The sequence below is a fragment of the Scylla paramamosain genome, chromosome 23 (genome assembly GCF_035594125.1).
Source record: "Scylla paramamosain isolate STU-SP2022 chromosome 23, ASM3559412v1, whole genome shotgun sequence".
NCBI lineage: Eukaryota > Metazoa > Arthropoda > Malacostraca > Decapoda > Portunidae > Scylla > Scylla paramamosain.
The window spans coordinates 6,424,678-6,441,070 of record NC_087173.1 but is presented as its reverse complement, the minus strand read 5'-3'; the positions used below and the strand labels follow the sequence as shown (position 1 = coordinate 6,441,070).

The window sequence follows — 16,393 nt, the reverse complement described above, 5'->3', positions numbered from 1 at the left end:
TTGTACATACAATACCCAGAATTAATATGGAAATGTCCCATACACTGCCATTATATAAAATGTCACAATCAAAGATAAATAGTAATGAAGAAAACTACCAAGTTATGAAAGAAACTTACCACGTACTTTTAAGAATGTGTATATTCTTCTGGTCAAGTTGTTTAATGATTGGAGTTTGAACTTAAATATTTCTTTCTTTCTTTGTATATATATATATATATATATATATATATATATATATATATATATATATATATATATATATATATATATATATATATATATTTGATTGATTGATACATTTATTGTTGCATTAATAATGAAATACAACAAAGGAGGAGGACGGACCTTGCCACCCACCCCCTGGGCAAAGACTTAAGGGTAGAGCATCAAAAATGTAAAAACATAGTATACATTTCAAGAATATAAGTAAATATTGTCAGTAGTAGTAGTAGTAGTAATTATTATTATCATTATTTTTATTATTATTTCTGTAAGTAAATGAAAAGCAGTTATTTGATTACGTTTGATTATTTATTTATTTTATCAAACTATTTATCTATTTATTTATTTATTTATGTACTGAATTTCTTGCTACAAATTAAAATGATACAAACAATTATTTTATTTTCATCCACCTACCCACAAACTCACACCCACCCACCCCCAATAGCCCACCAATCCACCCAGACCAACCTACCCACCTGCACCAGCCCACCCATCCACTCAACCACACCCACCACACAATCCCTACAGACCCACCCACCCAATCTTCCACCCATCCACCCACTAACCCACACATTTACACTAAATATATGGACTTCTACAGGGATTTCTGGGCCTCCTAAAAACTCGAAAAGTTGATATTTTTATTTTTTTTTTATTTATTTATTTCAACTGCTACCGAACATCTGATTGTAAAAATAGTTTGTTTTATTTTATTTATTTTTTATGCATTCATGATAAATCAGATTGGTGGACTTTACAATGTTTGTTTATCGTGTTCGTTCCAACAATCAGTGAGTTAATATATCTTTATTATTACTGAGGCTTGAAATATTCTTATATACCCGGTATTAATTAAAGAATATACCTTTATTTAGAATATACAAGGCATTCCATTCCATAAGCTGACCCAAGCACCATATTCCCTAAGGACACTTCCACAGCCTACCTAACCTTATCTTATACATAACGTACAGTATTCACAAGGCCTCCCACAAAAAGAGAGGAAAAAAGTTTACTCATAGAAATAGGTAGAAGCAATGACAACAGCAGCAACAACAAAAACAAGAACAACACACACACACATACACACACACACACACATAGGGCAGAGGAAAAGAGTCTGACTGGAGTGACTCAGGCAGAGAGGAAGCAGGGACAAGCTGGAAGGAGCAGAAGAGGCGGATAAGGTTATGTATCTTGTAGTAACGGGACACACACACACACACACACACACACACACACACACACACACACAAGTAAAATGAATCGAGAAATAGGTAACTTAGCTCCAAAATAAGCCCAAATAACACCTAAGGGAAAGAGTCAGACATCTTTGTTGTCATTTGAGGCTCCGCCCACAGCCGCCATGACGCCTGAGTCTGGCCAGATTCCAATATTTTTTCTATTTCCTTAACTTATATATTTAGGCTTTTTAACTAAGATTTGATGGTTTTTAAAAATATTTCGTGGTGTTTTGAGTGTTTTCCGTGCCAGTGTTAAGGGAAACTTATCGATTATGAGGTTATTTCAGCGTAAATAAGTGTTGCTTTTTACCGTTTTTTTTTCATACCACCTAACAAAAAAAAAAAATTTCAGCCGCTAGGCAAGATTTTATGGGCTCAAAAAATCGTTTATTGTTTTTTAAGTATGTTGTGATGCTATTGAGTGAAATATGTGGACTTTTAGAGGGATTTTAGGCCCGTTGAAAACTCGAAAAGTTGACATTTTTAAATTATTTATTTCTTTATTTGAGCTGCCAGCTAGCTTTTGATTGTTTGTAAAAATAGTTTCGATTTTTTAAAGTGTATTGCGTTCGTGATAAATGAAATTTGTGGACTTTAGAATGTTTTTTTATCGTGTTTATGTTCCAACACTTTTTTAATTAGTTATTTTCAAATAGCTTTATTATTACTGAAGCTTGAAATATTTTTATATACCCAATAATAATTAAAGTTTATGCCCTTTCATAATATGTAAAGCATTCCGGCCTAGCTCCATTTTTGCGAGGGGTCATTTTCAAAATCATTCGCGTAACGTAAATATGGCGTGACGTCATCAACAAGTGGGGATCATATGGGGACCGAGATCCGGGACCCCTGCCCCCACTCCCTTCCAATCTCCCTCCTTCATAGTTTACTGTGTGTGTGTGTGTGTGTGTGTGTGTGTGTGTGTGTGTGTGTGTGTGTGTGTGTGTGCTACATTACTACAAGATAGGCAACATTATCCATGTTATCATCCGTTCCCTCCTACTCGTGTCATTCCAATCAGCCTACCTTTACTTGTGCCCTGCCTGCCTCTGTGTGCGTGCGTGCGTGTGTCTCTGTGTGTGTGTGTGTGTGTGTGTGTGTAAAACTCCCATAACCTGACCCAAGCACCATATTCCCTAACGACACTTTCACAACCTACATAACCTTATCATAACATAACATAACCTTAACATATACATAACATAACCTTATCATATACAGTACTTACAAGACTGCCACACTGCACAAGCTGAGCAGACGCAGTAATAAGCTGTATGAACGCAAACTGTACCGCTGTATTGTCTTGCAAACGTAACACTGAGGTAAAATAATCCCAGTAATAGTATTGTCACCCCAACCGGTCACCGCGACACCCACCAACAAACTGAAGTCTCCAGCTTGTGTTTCCCGCCTCTCTCGCCCCCCCTCCCCCCCAAACAACCGTGACGTGCCTCGATAGTACTGGCCACACACACACACACAAACACAAACGTCACAGGAACGTTAAGGCCAGGGAGCGTGTGCACCAGTTGCCCTGCATGTAGGAAACACACACACACACACACACACACACACACAGAGCTAAATATGTAGTTGAATGGGTGTGTGGGTGAATTGGTGCGTGAATGCGTGGGTGGTTTGGTGTGTGAGTTGGTGGATTGGTGAGTGGAGGGTATGTGTATACTCGTATGTGCGTGTGTGTGTGTGTGTGTGTGATCGGTAGGATAGGTAAGGTTAAGTTAAGAAGAGACAAGGAAACACAGTAAATCTGAATGAAAGATACGTTTTATTTAATACTTATTTTTGTACTTTTAATAAAATGCTCTGGAGGTGTGTGTGTGTGTGTGTGTGTGTGTGTGTGTGTGTGTGTGTGTGTGTGTTGTTGTTGTTGTTGTTGCTGTTGTTGTTTGTATGTATTTCCACTATTGGGTCCTCTTGGCTGGGAGAGGATGGGGAGGAGGGAGAGGAGGGGGTCTTCTCGTCTCTGCCACCGCCAAACTAGCCTGGAGGGACAAAATTACAGTTATTGTTACTATTTTTATCTCTTTTTATTTATTTAATATATTTCTTTGCTATTAAATGCTACAAAAGGGCTCTACTACTACTACTACTACTACTACTACTACTATTACTACCACTACTGTTACCGCGGAGCGGGTGACAGGCTGTTGTTGAGCAACCGTATGCTACATAACATGATCTGTGTTATGAGAGGTAAAGTGAACTAGTATATGAAGCAAGGCTGACACTAAGGAAACTAAGTTAATTAGAGGGGATTAAGGAAAGTGAATTCATTATAGTAGTTCACTGTAGTAGTGAAGATGTGTGAGAGGAACTAGCTGTGGAGAGCTTAGCTGTAGAGAGGTAGTGATGGTCGTGTTTACGTGGTAAAGTTGATGACATGAGCATAGGGTAGACAAGACACGGAGGGATCTCCGTAGAGGAATGAGTCACCCGGGAACTATTGCTGACTTAAGGGTAAGACGGGCGGGCGTGAGGCCACAGAACGCCTCACTTCTAATCTCTCTAAAATATCCGATTGGGGCAGAGGAAACTTGGTATTGTTCAATGTCTTAAAAACTCAATTCCTCCATCTATCAACTCGACACAACCTTCCAGACAACTATCCCCTCTTCTTCAATGACACTTAACTGTCCCCCCTCTTCTACAATGAACATCCTCGGTCTGTCCTTTACATTATAATCTGAACTGAAAACTTCACATCTCATCTCTAGCTAAAACAGCTTCTATGAAGCGTCTCCGCCAGTTTTTCTCACCGCCCCCCCCCCCCCCCCTCCCGCCTGTTAACTCGGTATAAGGGCCTTATCCGTCCATGTATGGAGTATGCTTCACATGTCTGGGGGGGTTCTACTCATACTGCTCTTCTAGACAGGGTGGAATCAAAAGCTTTTCGTCTCATCAACTCCTCTCCTCTAACTGACTGTCTTCAGCCTCTCTCTCATCGCCGCAGTGTTTCATCTCTGGCTGTCTTCTACCGCTATTTTCATGCTAACTGCTCTTCCGATCTTGCTAACTGCATGCCTCCCCTCCTCCCGCGGCCTTGCTACACAAAACTCTTCTTTCTCTCACCCCTATTCTGTCCACCTCTCTAACGCAAGAGTTAACCAGTATTCTCAATCATTCATCCCTTTTTCTGGTAAACTCTGGAACTCCCTGCCTGCTTCTGTATTTCCACCTTCCTATGACTTGAATTCCTTCAAGAGAGAGGTTTCAAGACACTTATCCTTCAGTTTTTTACTACCGCTTTGGACCCTTTTATGGGACTGGCATTTCAGTGGGCATATTTTTTTTTTTATTTTTGTTGCCCTTGGTCAGTGTCCCTCCTACATACAAAAAAAAAAAAAAAAAAAAAAAAAAAAAAAAAAAAATATATATATATATATATATATATATATATATATATATATATATATATATATATATATATATATATATATATATATATATATATATATATATATATATATATATATATATATATATATATACAGTCTCTCTCTCTCTCTCTCTCTCTCTTGCATAATGATGGTGACAGGTTAAATTCTTTACTATTATTATTATTATTATTATTATTATTATTATTATTATTATTTTTAATATTATTATTATTTTTATTATTCAAACTACTACTATTACTACTACTGTCACCACCACCACCACCACCATCACTTGCCATTGCTGTTGCTGCTAGTACTACTACTATTACTACTACTACTATTGATTCACTTAAATAGTACAAATTTCACACTTAACAATATATACTGAATATCTGTAAGTATTTAAATAGTAATAGTGTAGTTTTAAAGAGAGAGAGAGAGAGAGAGAGAGAGAGAGAGAGAGAGAGAGAGAGAGAGAGAGAGAGAGAGAGAGAGAGAGAGAGAGAGAGAGAGAGAGAGAGAGAGAGAGAGAGAGAGAGAGAGAGAGTCAGTCAGTCAGTCAGTCAGTCAGCCATTTAGTCAGCCGGTCAGCCAGCTAGCCAGCCAGCCATCTAGCCATCCAGCAAGTCAGTCAGTCAGTCAGTCATTCATTCATTCATTCATCCAGCAAGTCAGTCAGTCAGTCATTCAGCCAGCCAGCCAGTTAGTCAGTCAATTAGTCAGTCAGCCAGTAACCCAGTCAGTCAGTCTGTCATTCAGCCAGTCAGCCAGCCATCCATCCAGCCAGTCAGTCAGTCAGTCAGTCAGTCAGCCAGCCAGTCAGACAGTCAGTCAGTCTGTCAGTCAGCCAATCAGTCAGTCAGCCAGTCAGTCAGTCAGTCAGTTATTCAGTCAGCCAATCAGTCAGTCAGTCAGTCAGTCAGTCAGTCAGTCAGTCTGCCAGTCAGTCAGCCAGCCAGTCAGACAGTCAGTCAGCCAGTCAGTCAGTCAGTCAGCTAGTCAGTCAGTCAGACAGTCAGTCAGGCAATCAGTCAGTCAGTCTGCCAATCAATCAGTCAGTCAGTCAGTCAGTCAGTCAGCCAGTCAGCCAGTGAGTCAGTCATCCAGCCAGCCAGCCAGCCAGCCAGTCAGTCAGTCAGTCAGTCTGTCAGTTAGTCAGCCAGCATGTCAGACAGTCAGCCAGTCAGTCGTTCAGTCAGTTAGTCAGCCAATCAATCAGTCAGTCAGTCAGTCAGTCTGCCACTCAGTCAGTCAGTCAGTCAGTCTGCCAGTCAGTCAGTCAATCAGTCAGTCAGCCAGTCAGTCAGTCAGTAGCCTTGGAGACACTGGAGGGCCATCAGCGGGCCATCATAGGGTCAATGTCTGTCGAGGTGAGCATGAAGGTGAACTAAAATGACAATGGTTAGGTTAAGTTATTTACTTACTTATTTATTTATTTATTTGTTTATTCATTCCCAGAATCTCTCTCTCTCTCTCTCTCTCTGGTGCAGGAAACTCAGCCACAAACAGCAATGTGATGATAAAAGGTGGCCATAATTCTGAGAGAGAGAGAGAGAGAGAGAGAGAGAGAGAGAGAGAGAGAGAGAGAGAGAGAGAGAGAGAGAGAGAGAGAGAGAGAGAGAGAGAGAGAGAGAGAGAGAGAGAGAGAGAGAGAAACATTAAAACAAAGCATCGAGGGAGTAATTAAATAGTCAAGTGAATGAAAAGGAGGTTTTTCAAAATATTTATTCTGCAAAGGATAAAATCTAAAATCTGTGATGTAAAATGTATGTTTGGAATAATATTTAATCGCCTTTGAGTCTGTTCTGATACTGTTCTTACTCTGGGCCTTTCAGTGCTTGTTGGTGGTAATATTCCTAAGAATGGGGTGTGCTTTACATTCATATACTTAACTTTTCAGGGAAAAGTTCTACATGCCAGTACATGCAAAATAGTTTGACTGTGAAGGTAACATCTTTGAACACTAATAATTACATGTATTTGTGTTATCCCTGTTAATACAGCCAGTGCATGTAATATAACAAAATAAAGTCACAAGGTGGTTCTTAGCAAAAAGAAATATGTGGTAAACAGTAATGTGGAAATTCACACTCACAGATAAATTTTACTGCTCACTCACAGATAAATTTTACTGCTAACATTATATTTTCCACTGACTATCCACTTATGGAGGTAACTGTAGTGCAGTGTAAACTTAGCTTGTGTGTGTGTGTGATTCCCCTACAGTCATCTGCTGGTCACCCAGCCAGCCTACGGAAAGAGCTCAAGAGCTCATAGTGACTGATCTTTGGATAGGACTGAGACCACTGACACACCACACGTTGGGATAGTGAGGTCACAATCCCTTGGGTTACATCCCATACCTACTTGCTGCTAGGTGAATACGGGCTACACATTAAGCCATTTGCCTCGCCGCGCCCAGGATTTGAACCCCGGACCAACTTGGTTGTGAGCCGAGCATGCTAACCACTACACTACGCGGTGTGTGTGTGTATTTATATATATATATATATATATATATATATATATATATATATATATATATATATATATATATATATATATATATATATATATTTTACAAGATGTCCATTACATTACCATTTACACTTGCAAATACTTTGTCATTAACTCTAAACAATGTATTGAGTGTAAGAACATTACTATCCACCACATATATTGTGTTTATCATTCAATACACATTTTTTCCTATTTATACATTTAAACTATATCTATTTATATTGTCTTATTGGCTACACCTATCTTAAAATATCATAAAATACTGAGATATTAAGATACATAGTGATAAAATATATACTTTTGAAATAATGGACAGTGGTCAATTTTTCAAATACACATATCACAATAAAAAGGAAAGACATCAATTATTACAGGCAACAGAGTGCAGTTATCATAATATTCACCTGCAAATCCCATTCACATGTGAGTCAAACTTTGTCATCTCATGACAGCTTGTAAAAATTGTGGTTATATTTGTCAAGTCCTTTGGTCTTTAATTTTTTTTCCCAGGACCTCATTCCATATCATGTTTGGTCATCCTGTTAGCTTTTCCACAAACCATATTAAAGTACTGAACACATTTTTATGCCAATAATTACAAGGCAACGTGTCATTATAAAGCAAGTACAAACAGTCTACCATCAACCATTCCACTGCATTCAATCCCATCTCCTATTTCCTCTCCCACTCCATTTCACTTAATACATCTAACAGTAACATACTCAATGCAGTATACTCAGAATCTATGAATACAATGTTCAATAGCTCCAATATTACTACCATAACATATTACATATAACACATGAAGCAGTATTTTTTCTTGTATATAGTAGAGAGGAAGGCTCCTCACTGTTAAGAGTATTAACTCTGAACTTCTTTCACTCCCAACTCCTGTTGTAAAGGTATGAGGTACCACAACCAGTGAGTTAAGTACCTATTTGTCCTATTCTGAAGTACTGCTGCACCAGGTAGTTTATTAGCTTGCAGTTGTGATATGTTTATTACCAGTACTCTATGTTCATACAACACACTATATTTCAATGTTCATGACAGCCACTAAACAATGGCATAGTGAGGCAGACCCTGTAGGAGAAGATGGGATTCTGCAACCATAATTAATGAATGTGTGTTGGTAACTAGGCAAGAAAATCAAATGGGGTGTTCTTGCTGTCCAAATAATTGTTCCTTACATATTCTCTGACAAAATCTGGAACAGTTCTGCTTCACTTTTGTCTTTAAGAATAGTTTTTTAAAGAATATTCAGTGTTGTGCTGGCAGCCATACAGACTAAGGCTGGGTGGTTGAAGTAAACTGGATTAAGAACGCATGCCACACAAACAGCAATATCAAGTGGAAGGCACAGCAAAGAAGCAAAAATAATGTCTGCCAAAGAACAGTTCCCAACTTCTTCAATGTAGGTACTCACTGAAGAAGATAAAGAGGATGGACATAGTGATTCCAAGATACTCCATACATACTTGTGATATTAAAAAATGACAAAATCAAGAAAACATACACCTGACAACCAACTAAGGACTTGAAAACTAGACTCCTCAACAGACCACAGGACTTGTTGATAAATAAGCAACACACAAATATGGCATCTCCACAGGACTTAGTTGACAAATAAGCAACACATGGATATGGCATCTCTCATATCAGTTATGAAGATGCAAAATCTTGCCACATTACACACACACACACACACACACACACACACACACACACACACACACACACACACACACACACACTTTATGATGATAAAAACAAACATGAGAATACATAAAATTTAAATGTATAGGTATGCATGTAGGCCTTTTATCTTTGCTGTCATCTTCCAGGTGACACTGGCTTGGTGTGTCAAGAATATTATGCCATTTTGTGACAAAGCTTAAAATCATAAGTTGAGCAAACATAGCAGTTCCCAAGTGTTCATCATGTTTCACACAGAAGCTGCAACCTTCATCCCCTCACTTCACACACCTGCTTATGCCAAAGAAATCCTGCAGCACAACCTAAAGCTAATCATGGCATAACCTTAGACTGACTACTTAGATAAATAATCTTTATAATTTAATATAAAAATAGAGAATCATTACTACGACCAAGATATTTCTTGCATTACTGCTAACTTATTTTCCTCTAGGACATTAAAAGGTTGGATTAATGTTTTTTTACATGTGCACCCTCTGGTAATTTCATGGTCTCAGATATTCCTATACCCTTAATACCAGTAGCTTGGTGACATGAGTAAAATTCTATTAAAAATATATTGTGCATTTTAAAATTCATGCTTTTCTCTCATTAAATTTATGTTCATGGTAGTTTTCTATAATTTTGCCAGTGAGGCTTTGACAAATCTAGAATAGGAAAGCTTCTCTCGACTGGCACCATTCTGCTCCTTTTGACAACAACCATAACCAACATAACGGCCAGGACGACTGCCAACACTGCTGTGAGGGCCATGCTCACCACCACAAGGGTAATTATTAGTTGGGAAGCATTTGACTTATGGAAATTTCCAGCAAGCTCTTTCCCAAACTTTGATAAATGTTCATATGATAGAATGTGGGGCCTTGGTGACTTAAAATGCATACAGTGAACAACATCATGTATCTTCAAGTATGCAATGGCACAAATGTGGTTTTTCTTGCAAGAAGAATCACACATTCCATTATTATACCCAGCAGAATTAAAGAGGTAATATTTCTGGAATAATGTGTCATTACTCTCCAGCTGCTTAAAGAGGCTGGCCATGTTGATGGTGCTAAGAGAACTGAGCCCATAAGTCTCCCTTGCCTGATAAAACAATTCCCACTTGGGTATTTCTGTCTCATTACCTGCTTCAAGACTGCTGTCACCAGTAGTATTCAACATACGCTCTGGAGAAGATATTACCAGACTCAGGTTAAGGTGGTACTGAAAATAATCCAAGATTTCTGAAGGAGTGTAGTGGTAAAGGCGAACAGATGGGTTGATTGCAGTGCCACCAAAGACAGACGCATGCCAAGGGGTGACTGATGGGGCCAGGAGAGCAACACTCTCTATCTCACCTAAATAACCAAAGTTAAATAATTAGGAATTTTTGGAAATTTTAGCTCATGAACATACAGCAAAATAATTTTCCCTCATTTTTTGAAATGTAAAATGATACTGATATTGATAACAAACCTTTTGGTCCTGAGAACAGTTTGAAGCTATCAGTATGTTCATGGCCATAAATCTGCACCAGTATCACTCCTCCAAAGTCATTCAGCAGATCAACATAGGCAGTGTTGTAGGAGCCATTGAAGAATGGCACAAGGGCCTGCCTCTCGAAGTAGCCAGGTGGGGCATGGGCAGTGATGATCACCTGGAAGATGAAACCATTAGGATTCTTTCAAAGGTTCCTAGTTAATACTGTGTGTGTGTGTGTGTGTGTGTGTGTGTGTGTGTGTGTGTGTGTGTGTGTGTGTGTGTGTGTGTGTGTGTGTGTGTGTGTGTGTGTGTGTGTGTGTGTGTGTAATTTATCATAGTCTTTCTTGTTAACTTTACCACTGAGACAATGAATGGTACTATCCTGGTCAATTTTACCAGTGAGACAGTATGAATAGTACTATCCTTGTCAACTTTACCAGTGAGACAGTAAGAATGGTACTAGATACCATAGCAGGGAGCAATAACAAAAATATTTATCACGATAACTGACAAATCAATAATGATACTCTTATCAGCAATATCTGATCGATAACTGGCAATAAATTTATTACCCAATAACAGATAACCAATAAATCGATAAATCCAAAATTCCAATACCAGTGATAACAATACTGATATTTCAAATAAATAGAATAATAAATCCAAATCTTTATTTTTATCTTTATCTTAGAAAACTTAGAAAAATATTAGAAAAAATTCAAATTCAATGTTTATCCTGTCCCTTCACTAATGAAAAAGTACCATTTTAAGTGAAATAACATTTGATTTTGAAAGTTTAAAATTTCAACATGCTCATGTTCCAAAAAACTATAAATGATTAATTATAACTAGTTTGGAACTAAACGTGGAAAAAATCATTACTGGATAACCAATAACCTGATATTGTTATCGCAATAAATTAGTGATAATTTATCGTGATAATGCCCACCTGTGCTAAAATCAACATATGCTAGTGAATGAGAGATACACTAAGTCTATTTACAGTACACACGTAAATACCAACCTTGAATTTCTCATCCCGGGCCAACTGTAGTTTTGATCGTAGCCAGGCAAACTGTCCACATGGATCTGGCACATCTATTCCAAGTGTGTTGAAAGCATAATAGAGGTTGGTGTTCACAACCAGTATCTGAAAATAAAAGGTAATTTATTAAGAATTTACAACAACAAAGAACATGCATATATTATCAAGTAAAAATTTTGAGATTGAAAATTTTTTCACTTTCTGTTGGGGTCCAGACCTGGAAAATAAGAAAAATCTTGCAATTACAAAATTTCTCTCAAAATTACAGAATTTTGAATCATGGAATGTAGAAATATGTATATAAAGAGTTTATATCACTCAGCAAGGTGTAGTTCTCTTTCTTTCTAAACTTTGTTTAGAAGTTGAATATTTTTAAAGTTAAATATTATTGTCTTCCCACCACTTTTATGAACACAAAACATACCCACAATGTATCTTCTTTAATAGATAAACACACTTTCTTAAAAAAAAAAAAAAAAAAAAAAAAAAAAAAAAAAAAAAAAAAAAAAAAAAAAAGACCTAAAGGAATGGTCCAGCCTCAGAAACTAAACAAAAGGATAACATGGAAAATTACAGACTGTTTATAAGAGCACTAACATCAAATAAATTTCAGTTATTAATAATAACACATTCTAAGATGTGCTAAGTGACCTTGTCATAATCTACTTAGAGTAAGAAAAATCACCTTAACTCCTTACCATCACTCCTGAGTCCAATCTGTAGCTGTAGTACCCACCATTCACAAACTCCTGCTGGGCTTCTGGCGGCAAGAGTGCTGACCAGCCTCCCTCAGTTAGATACTTACCGTAAAATTCCTTTCCAGCAACTGGGTAGTCATCCTACAAAAGGGGACAATTAGATTTCAAATTGAAAATAAATACACAAATATTAAAATTGAGTGCTATGGTCACATTTTCTTTGCCTTCTCTAATTTTCAGTTTCATAAGCTCAGGTTTTGTTTTATAATGAAGGACAAACCTTAGGGAATGCATCATGATTGCCCAAGACAGGCAGCACTGGGATGGAGGGATGGAAGGCTGTGCGCAGCTCCCCAGTGATGTTACTTAGTAAGTTGAAGATCACTGAAAAGTTTGGCTGTGGATCATCTGTATGAGGAGCATTGTCTCTGTGGATTAAAAATAATACTTAGTTACCATAACTGACTCACATACTTATGAGAGTCAGGTGTGAGAGGGAGTGGGAGGAGGAGTGGTATGGTGTGGATGAGAAAACCAGAGGAAGAAAACAAGGATGTGTACTAATCAATTACTGAGAATGGTGGACTTGTGTGCAAAGAGGGGATTGTTCCTTCTAAACATAAAAATAATCCACAGATAAACATGGAAGAGAGTTGACAGTAGTTAATAGAAGAGCCTGATTAACTATGTAACATTGGATGGAAGATTAGGGGAGGATGTAATGGATGTCTGGTGGGTCATATCACAGTGCCTACCACTATCTGAGGATGTAATGGATGTCTGGTGGGTCATATCACAGTGCCTACCACTATCTTATTAACAAAGAATGAAAGGGAACTCCAGTGAGTGGTGCATCATTTCCATGTTGTTTCAGTGAAATGAGAACTTAAGGTAAATGTTGAGAATAGTAAAATGATGTTTTTGTTTTTTGAGGAGAGAGAAATATTGATGAGATTTTAAGATACTTTATAGGGTGAAGTAAGCCAGGTGTAGAAAAGTGTGAGGTGGGTTATGGAAGGAAAAATGGAGGAAGTGACTTGAGGTAAGTAACTGGAACTAATGCTGGATAAGTATGGTGAGATGGATACAGGTAAGTGTAAGAGTCTGATGGCATCTAATAGGATCACTTGTAAGTCATGAAAAGGAAAAATGTGTTTATGGAAAAATTAAATTAATAAAATAAATAAATAAATAAATAAATAAATAAATAAATAAATAAATAACAATATTAAAGTTAGAAAATACCCCAAGATATTTCTAGAAAAAGCAGTCGTGCATAATTTAAAGTATCTAGGGTCAGTATATGAGTACAGAAAACCACACTGAACTCACCCTGTCCACAGCACAAAGTCTGGTTGTGCCTCTATCTCCACCATGGCCTGGATTGCACTCTTCACCAGTGGCCAGGGTGAGTCACAATTGTAATTCCCCCACATGCTATTATGTTCATCAGACTGATAGCCTTTGTGACACATCTTGGCAGAGTCCCCATCCTCACTATACTTTTGGTCCCAGTGGATGTCAGTGATCTGCCAAAACTTCCCTGTAAACAAAACAAAATTTGTATCTATTTCTTCCCTGCTCTTTGTGGCAATATAACAATTCAACACACACACACACACACACACACACACACACACACACACACTGCTCACCCTCATGTATTTCATTATCTTTTCTTTCCTTTGCTCTGACATCATTGTAGGCTGTGCACCCACATGAGTATTTACCTAGTTGTGGTTTACTCCCTAAATCACAACTAGGTAAATACACACGTGAGTGAACAGCCTACAATGATCAGTGAACCATCAGTCAGAGCAAAGGGAAGAAAAGATAATGAAATACATGAGGGTGAGCATAGCCTGGTAACACACGTGACAAACTTGTCATAAAACTTTACAATTACAAAATGTAGTATTGTGCAACAAAAGCAGCTGCCATTTGGCAATAATTGGTGTTATATAGTGATTTTATACCAAAATCTTGAACACTTCCACATCCACATCCATGAAAATTGTCTGGAGTCTTTTCCTGGCCTTATTACTGGTCTATTCTCTTCCATTCTTTCACATATAGCTTTAGATATACCTAACACATAAATACAAGGTGAGGGAGAAGTGCCTCCATCCTTAAGGAGGGGTTCCAGGGGTGGTGAAGCTCCTACGGTTAGATTAGGTTAGGTAGTGTTATGTGAGGTAATGCTAAGTTAGTTGAGTGTCCTTAAAGGGGGTCTATTATGTTAGCTAGTGTTTTATATAAAAGTCTATGGTGACTAACCTAACCTTGCCCCCCCTCCTAGAACACTCCTTAAGAACACTAATCTAATCAAGCATTATCTAACCTTAAGGGGGGGGGTGCTTTACTCCTCCTGGAACCCCATTTAAGGACGGGGTCACTTCTCTCCCACCTTATATTTACGTTTTGGGTGTACGTAAAGATATATGCAAAAGAATGGAAAAGAATAGATCAGTAATAAGCTCGGGAAAGGACTCTAGACCATTGCCGTCATAATTTTATATCCGTATCCATTATTAGGTAGAAACTGATATCCGCATCCACATATGTACATACGATATTCGCATCCACGGATCTCAGAATTCTGCCATCCGATTCCTCTGTACTCTCCACGCCCCTATCATTGGGTCAAGGCTCCAGTGAGGGGCTGGTGCAGCACTGAACCACCCACCTTGGTATGCCTCGCGCTGCTGAATGCTCGTCCTGCCCTGTGAGGGCGGCACACACACCACCATTCCTATTGTTAAACAGAAGAGCCATGGCGTGATGTCGCTCAGATGACGCCACACGGCTATCATCTCCACAACCTTCCTCTGCCACCGGGACAAGAAACACTGGCACCAGCTGTGACCGACCAGTCCGCTGATGCTGTCACAAGACAGCTGATCCCGACCGCACCAATGCGTACTCGGCACCGGACGAATTTCGGCACCACGCATCGACTTGAAATTACTTTTATATCACCATACCTAAGCCACACTTCTGTCAAACTGTTGTTATATACTATATATTATAAATTAAGATACTTACGTTAGTTGCTCGCTTCACGGAAAGGCATATTATATTACAAGACAGTTAATGCCAATTAAAGGAAGTAATATTTTACATTAAGGCCAACATTTCATTCGTATTATTTTAGATAAAAATACCGGATAATATATAAAACTACGTATAATGTGAATATTTTCTGGACGGGTAAGTGAGCATGATGTATTGATAGTGACGCACCAGTAATTTCCTCTTTTGGAGCCAGCTTATTCGCCAATACGTACTGTTTACTCATAATTTTGTGTATTTCAGTCTGTTGCTGTATCAAAGTCGAAAAATAGTTACTGTAATGAAGCACTGCATGCAGTAAAGTACGTAGCGCCCCTCGACTTCACATTTACATAGTCAGCCGTGATTAATTCCACTTTAAATCATGGGTTCTCACTGATTCATATCAGTATTTGCTCCACTATCACGCCATCAAGTTACTTTAACAAAATAAAAACTGGAACCTAATTCTAGTTGTGGGTGCCTGCGAGTTAAAATTCATCGCGCAGGGATTAGTACCCACTGGCAGGACGAGTTACAGATAAAACAAGAATCTCTCTGTCTCTCTAGTGACCCAGCAGTTAATACTGCGGGCAATGATTCTCCAGAACCCAATATAATCTTCAGAGCCACTGACATATCTTGGCATATTATATTAATTTTCCTGACTTCTCATCTCGACCTTCAAGCAATAGTTTTCCTTTATGAAAATAACTAATGTATTAACCATTGCTTACTTACCTTTAATGTGCTCAGGAAAATTATAAATACTTTCAAAGATAATAAAGTCAATATAAAACCATTTGGAAAAAAAAAGTTCCTATGCAAGCTTGAATAAACTTGGAAATTAATCCCTCTGTATACTATAGACATCTACAAACTATAAATCTATGAACAGATTTTTGAGCTCATGGATGAATTAATTCACATGTTGATTGCTCAGCTAACTGCAAGCCAAATAAAAGTTATTCTGAACCTGCAGACAGGAGGCAGTGGCCTGGTAGAGGAGCTTGCACAACAGTGTAC

General features: G+C 38.1%; 1 protein-coding gene across 3 annotated transcripts; it reads right to left on the bottom strand.

Annotated features, from left to right (window-relative positions):
• Positions 1-220: 220 nt before the first annotated feature.
• On the bottom strand, positions 221-15,241 carry LOC135112073 (acid sphingomyelinase-like phosphodiesterase 3b). 3 transcript variants are annotated; one of them, XM_064025993.1, is made up of 9 exons: positions 15,003-15,241; positions 13,649-13,859; positions 12,597-12,744; positions 12,317-12,457; positions 11,598-11,723; positions 10,568-10,748; positions 10,237-10,449; positions 6,298-6,411; positions 221-3,478 (listed from the first exon to the last, which is right to left on the bottom strand). In XM_064025993.1, exons 1-8 carry the CDS (start codon positions 15,127-15,129, stop codon positions 6,302-6,304), a joined length of 1,257 nt encoding a protein of 418 aa, XP_063882063.1. In that variant the 5' UTR covers positions 15,130-15,241; the 3' UTR covers positions 221-3,478; positions 6,298-6,301. The 3 variants fall into 3 exon arrangements, with proteins under 3 accessions (XP_063882063.1, XP_063882064.1, XP_063882062.1); XM_064025994.1 differs by lacking the exon at positions 6,298-6,411; XM_064025992.1 differs by lacking the exons at positions 221-3,478; positions 6,298-6,411 and having other exon boundaries at positions 6,584-10,449.
• Positions 15,242-16,393: the final 1,152 nt, after the last annotated feature.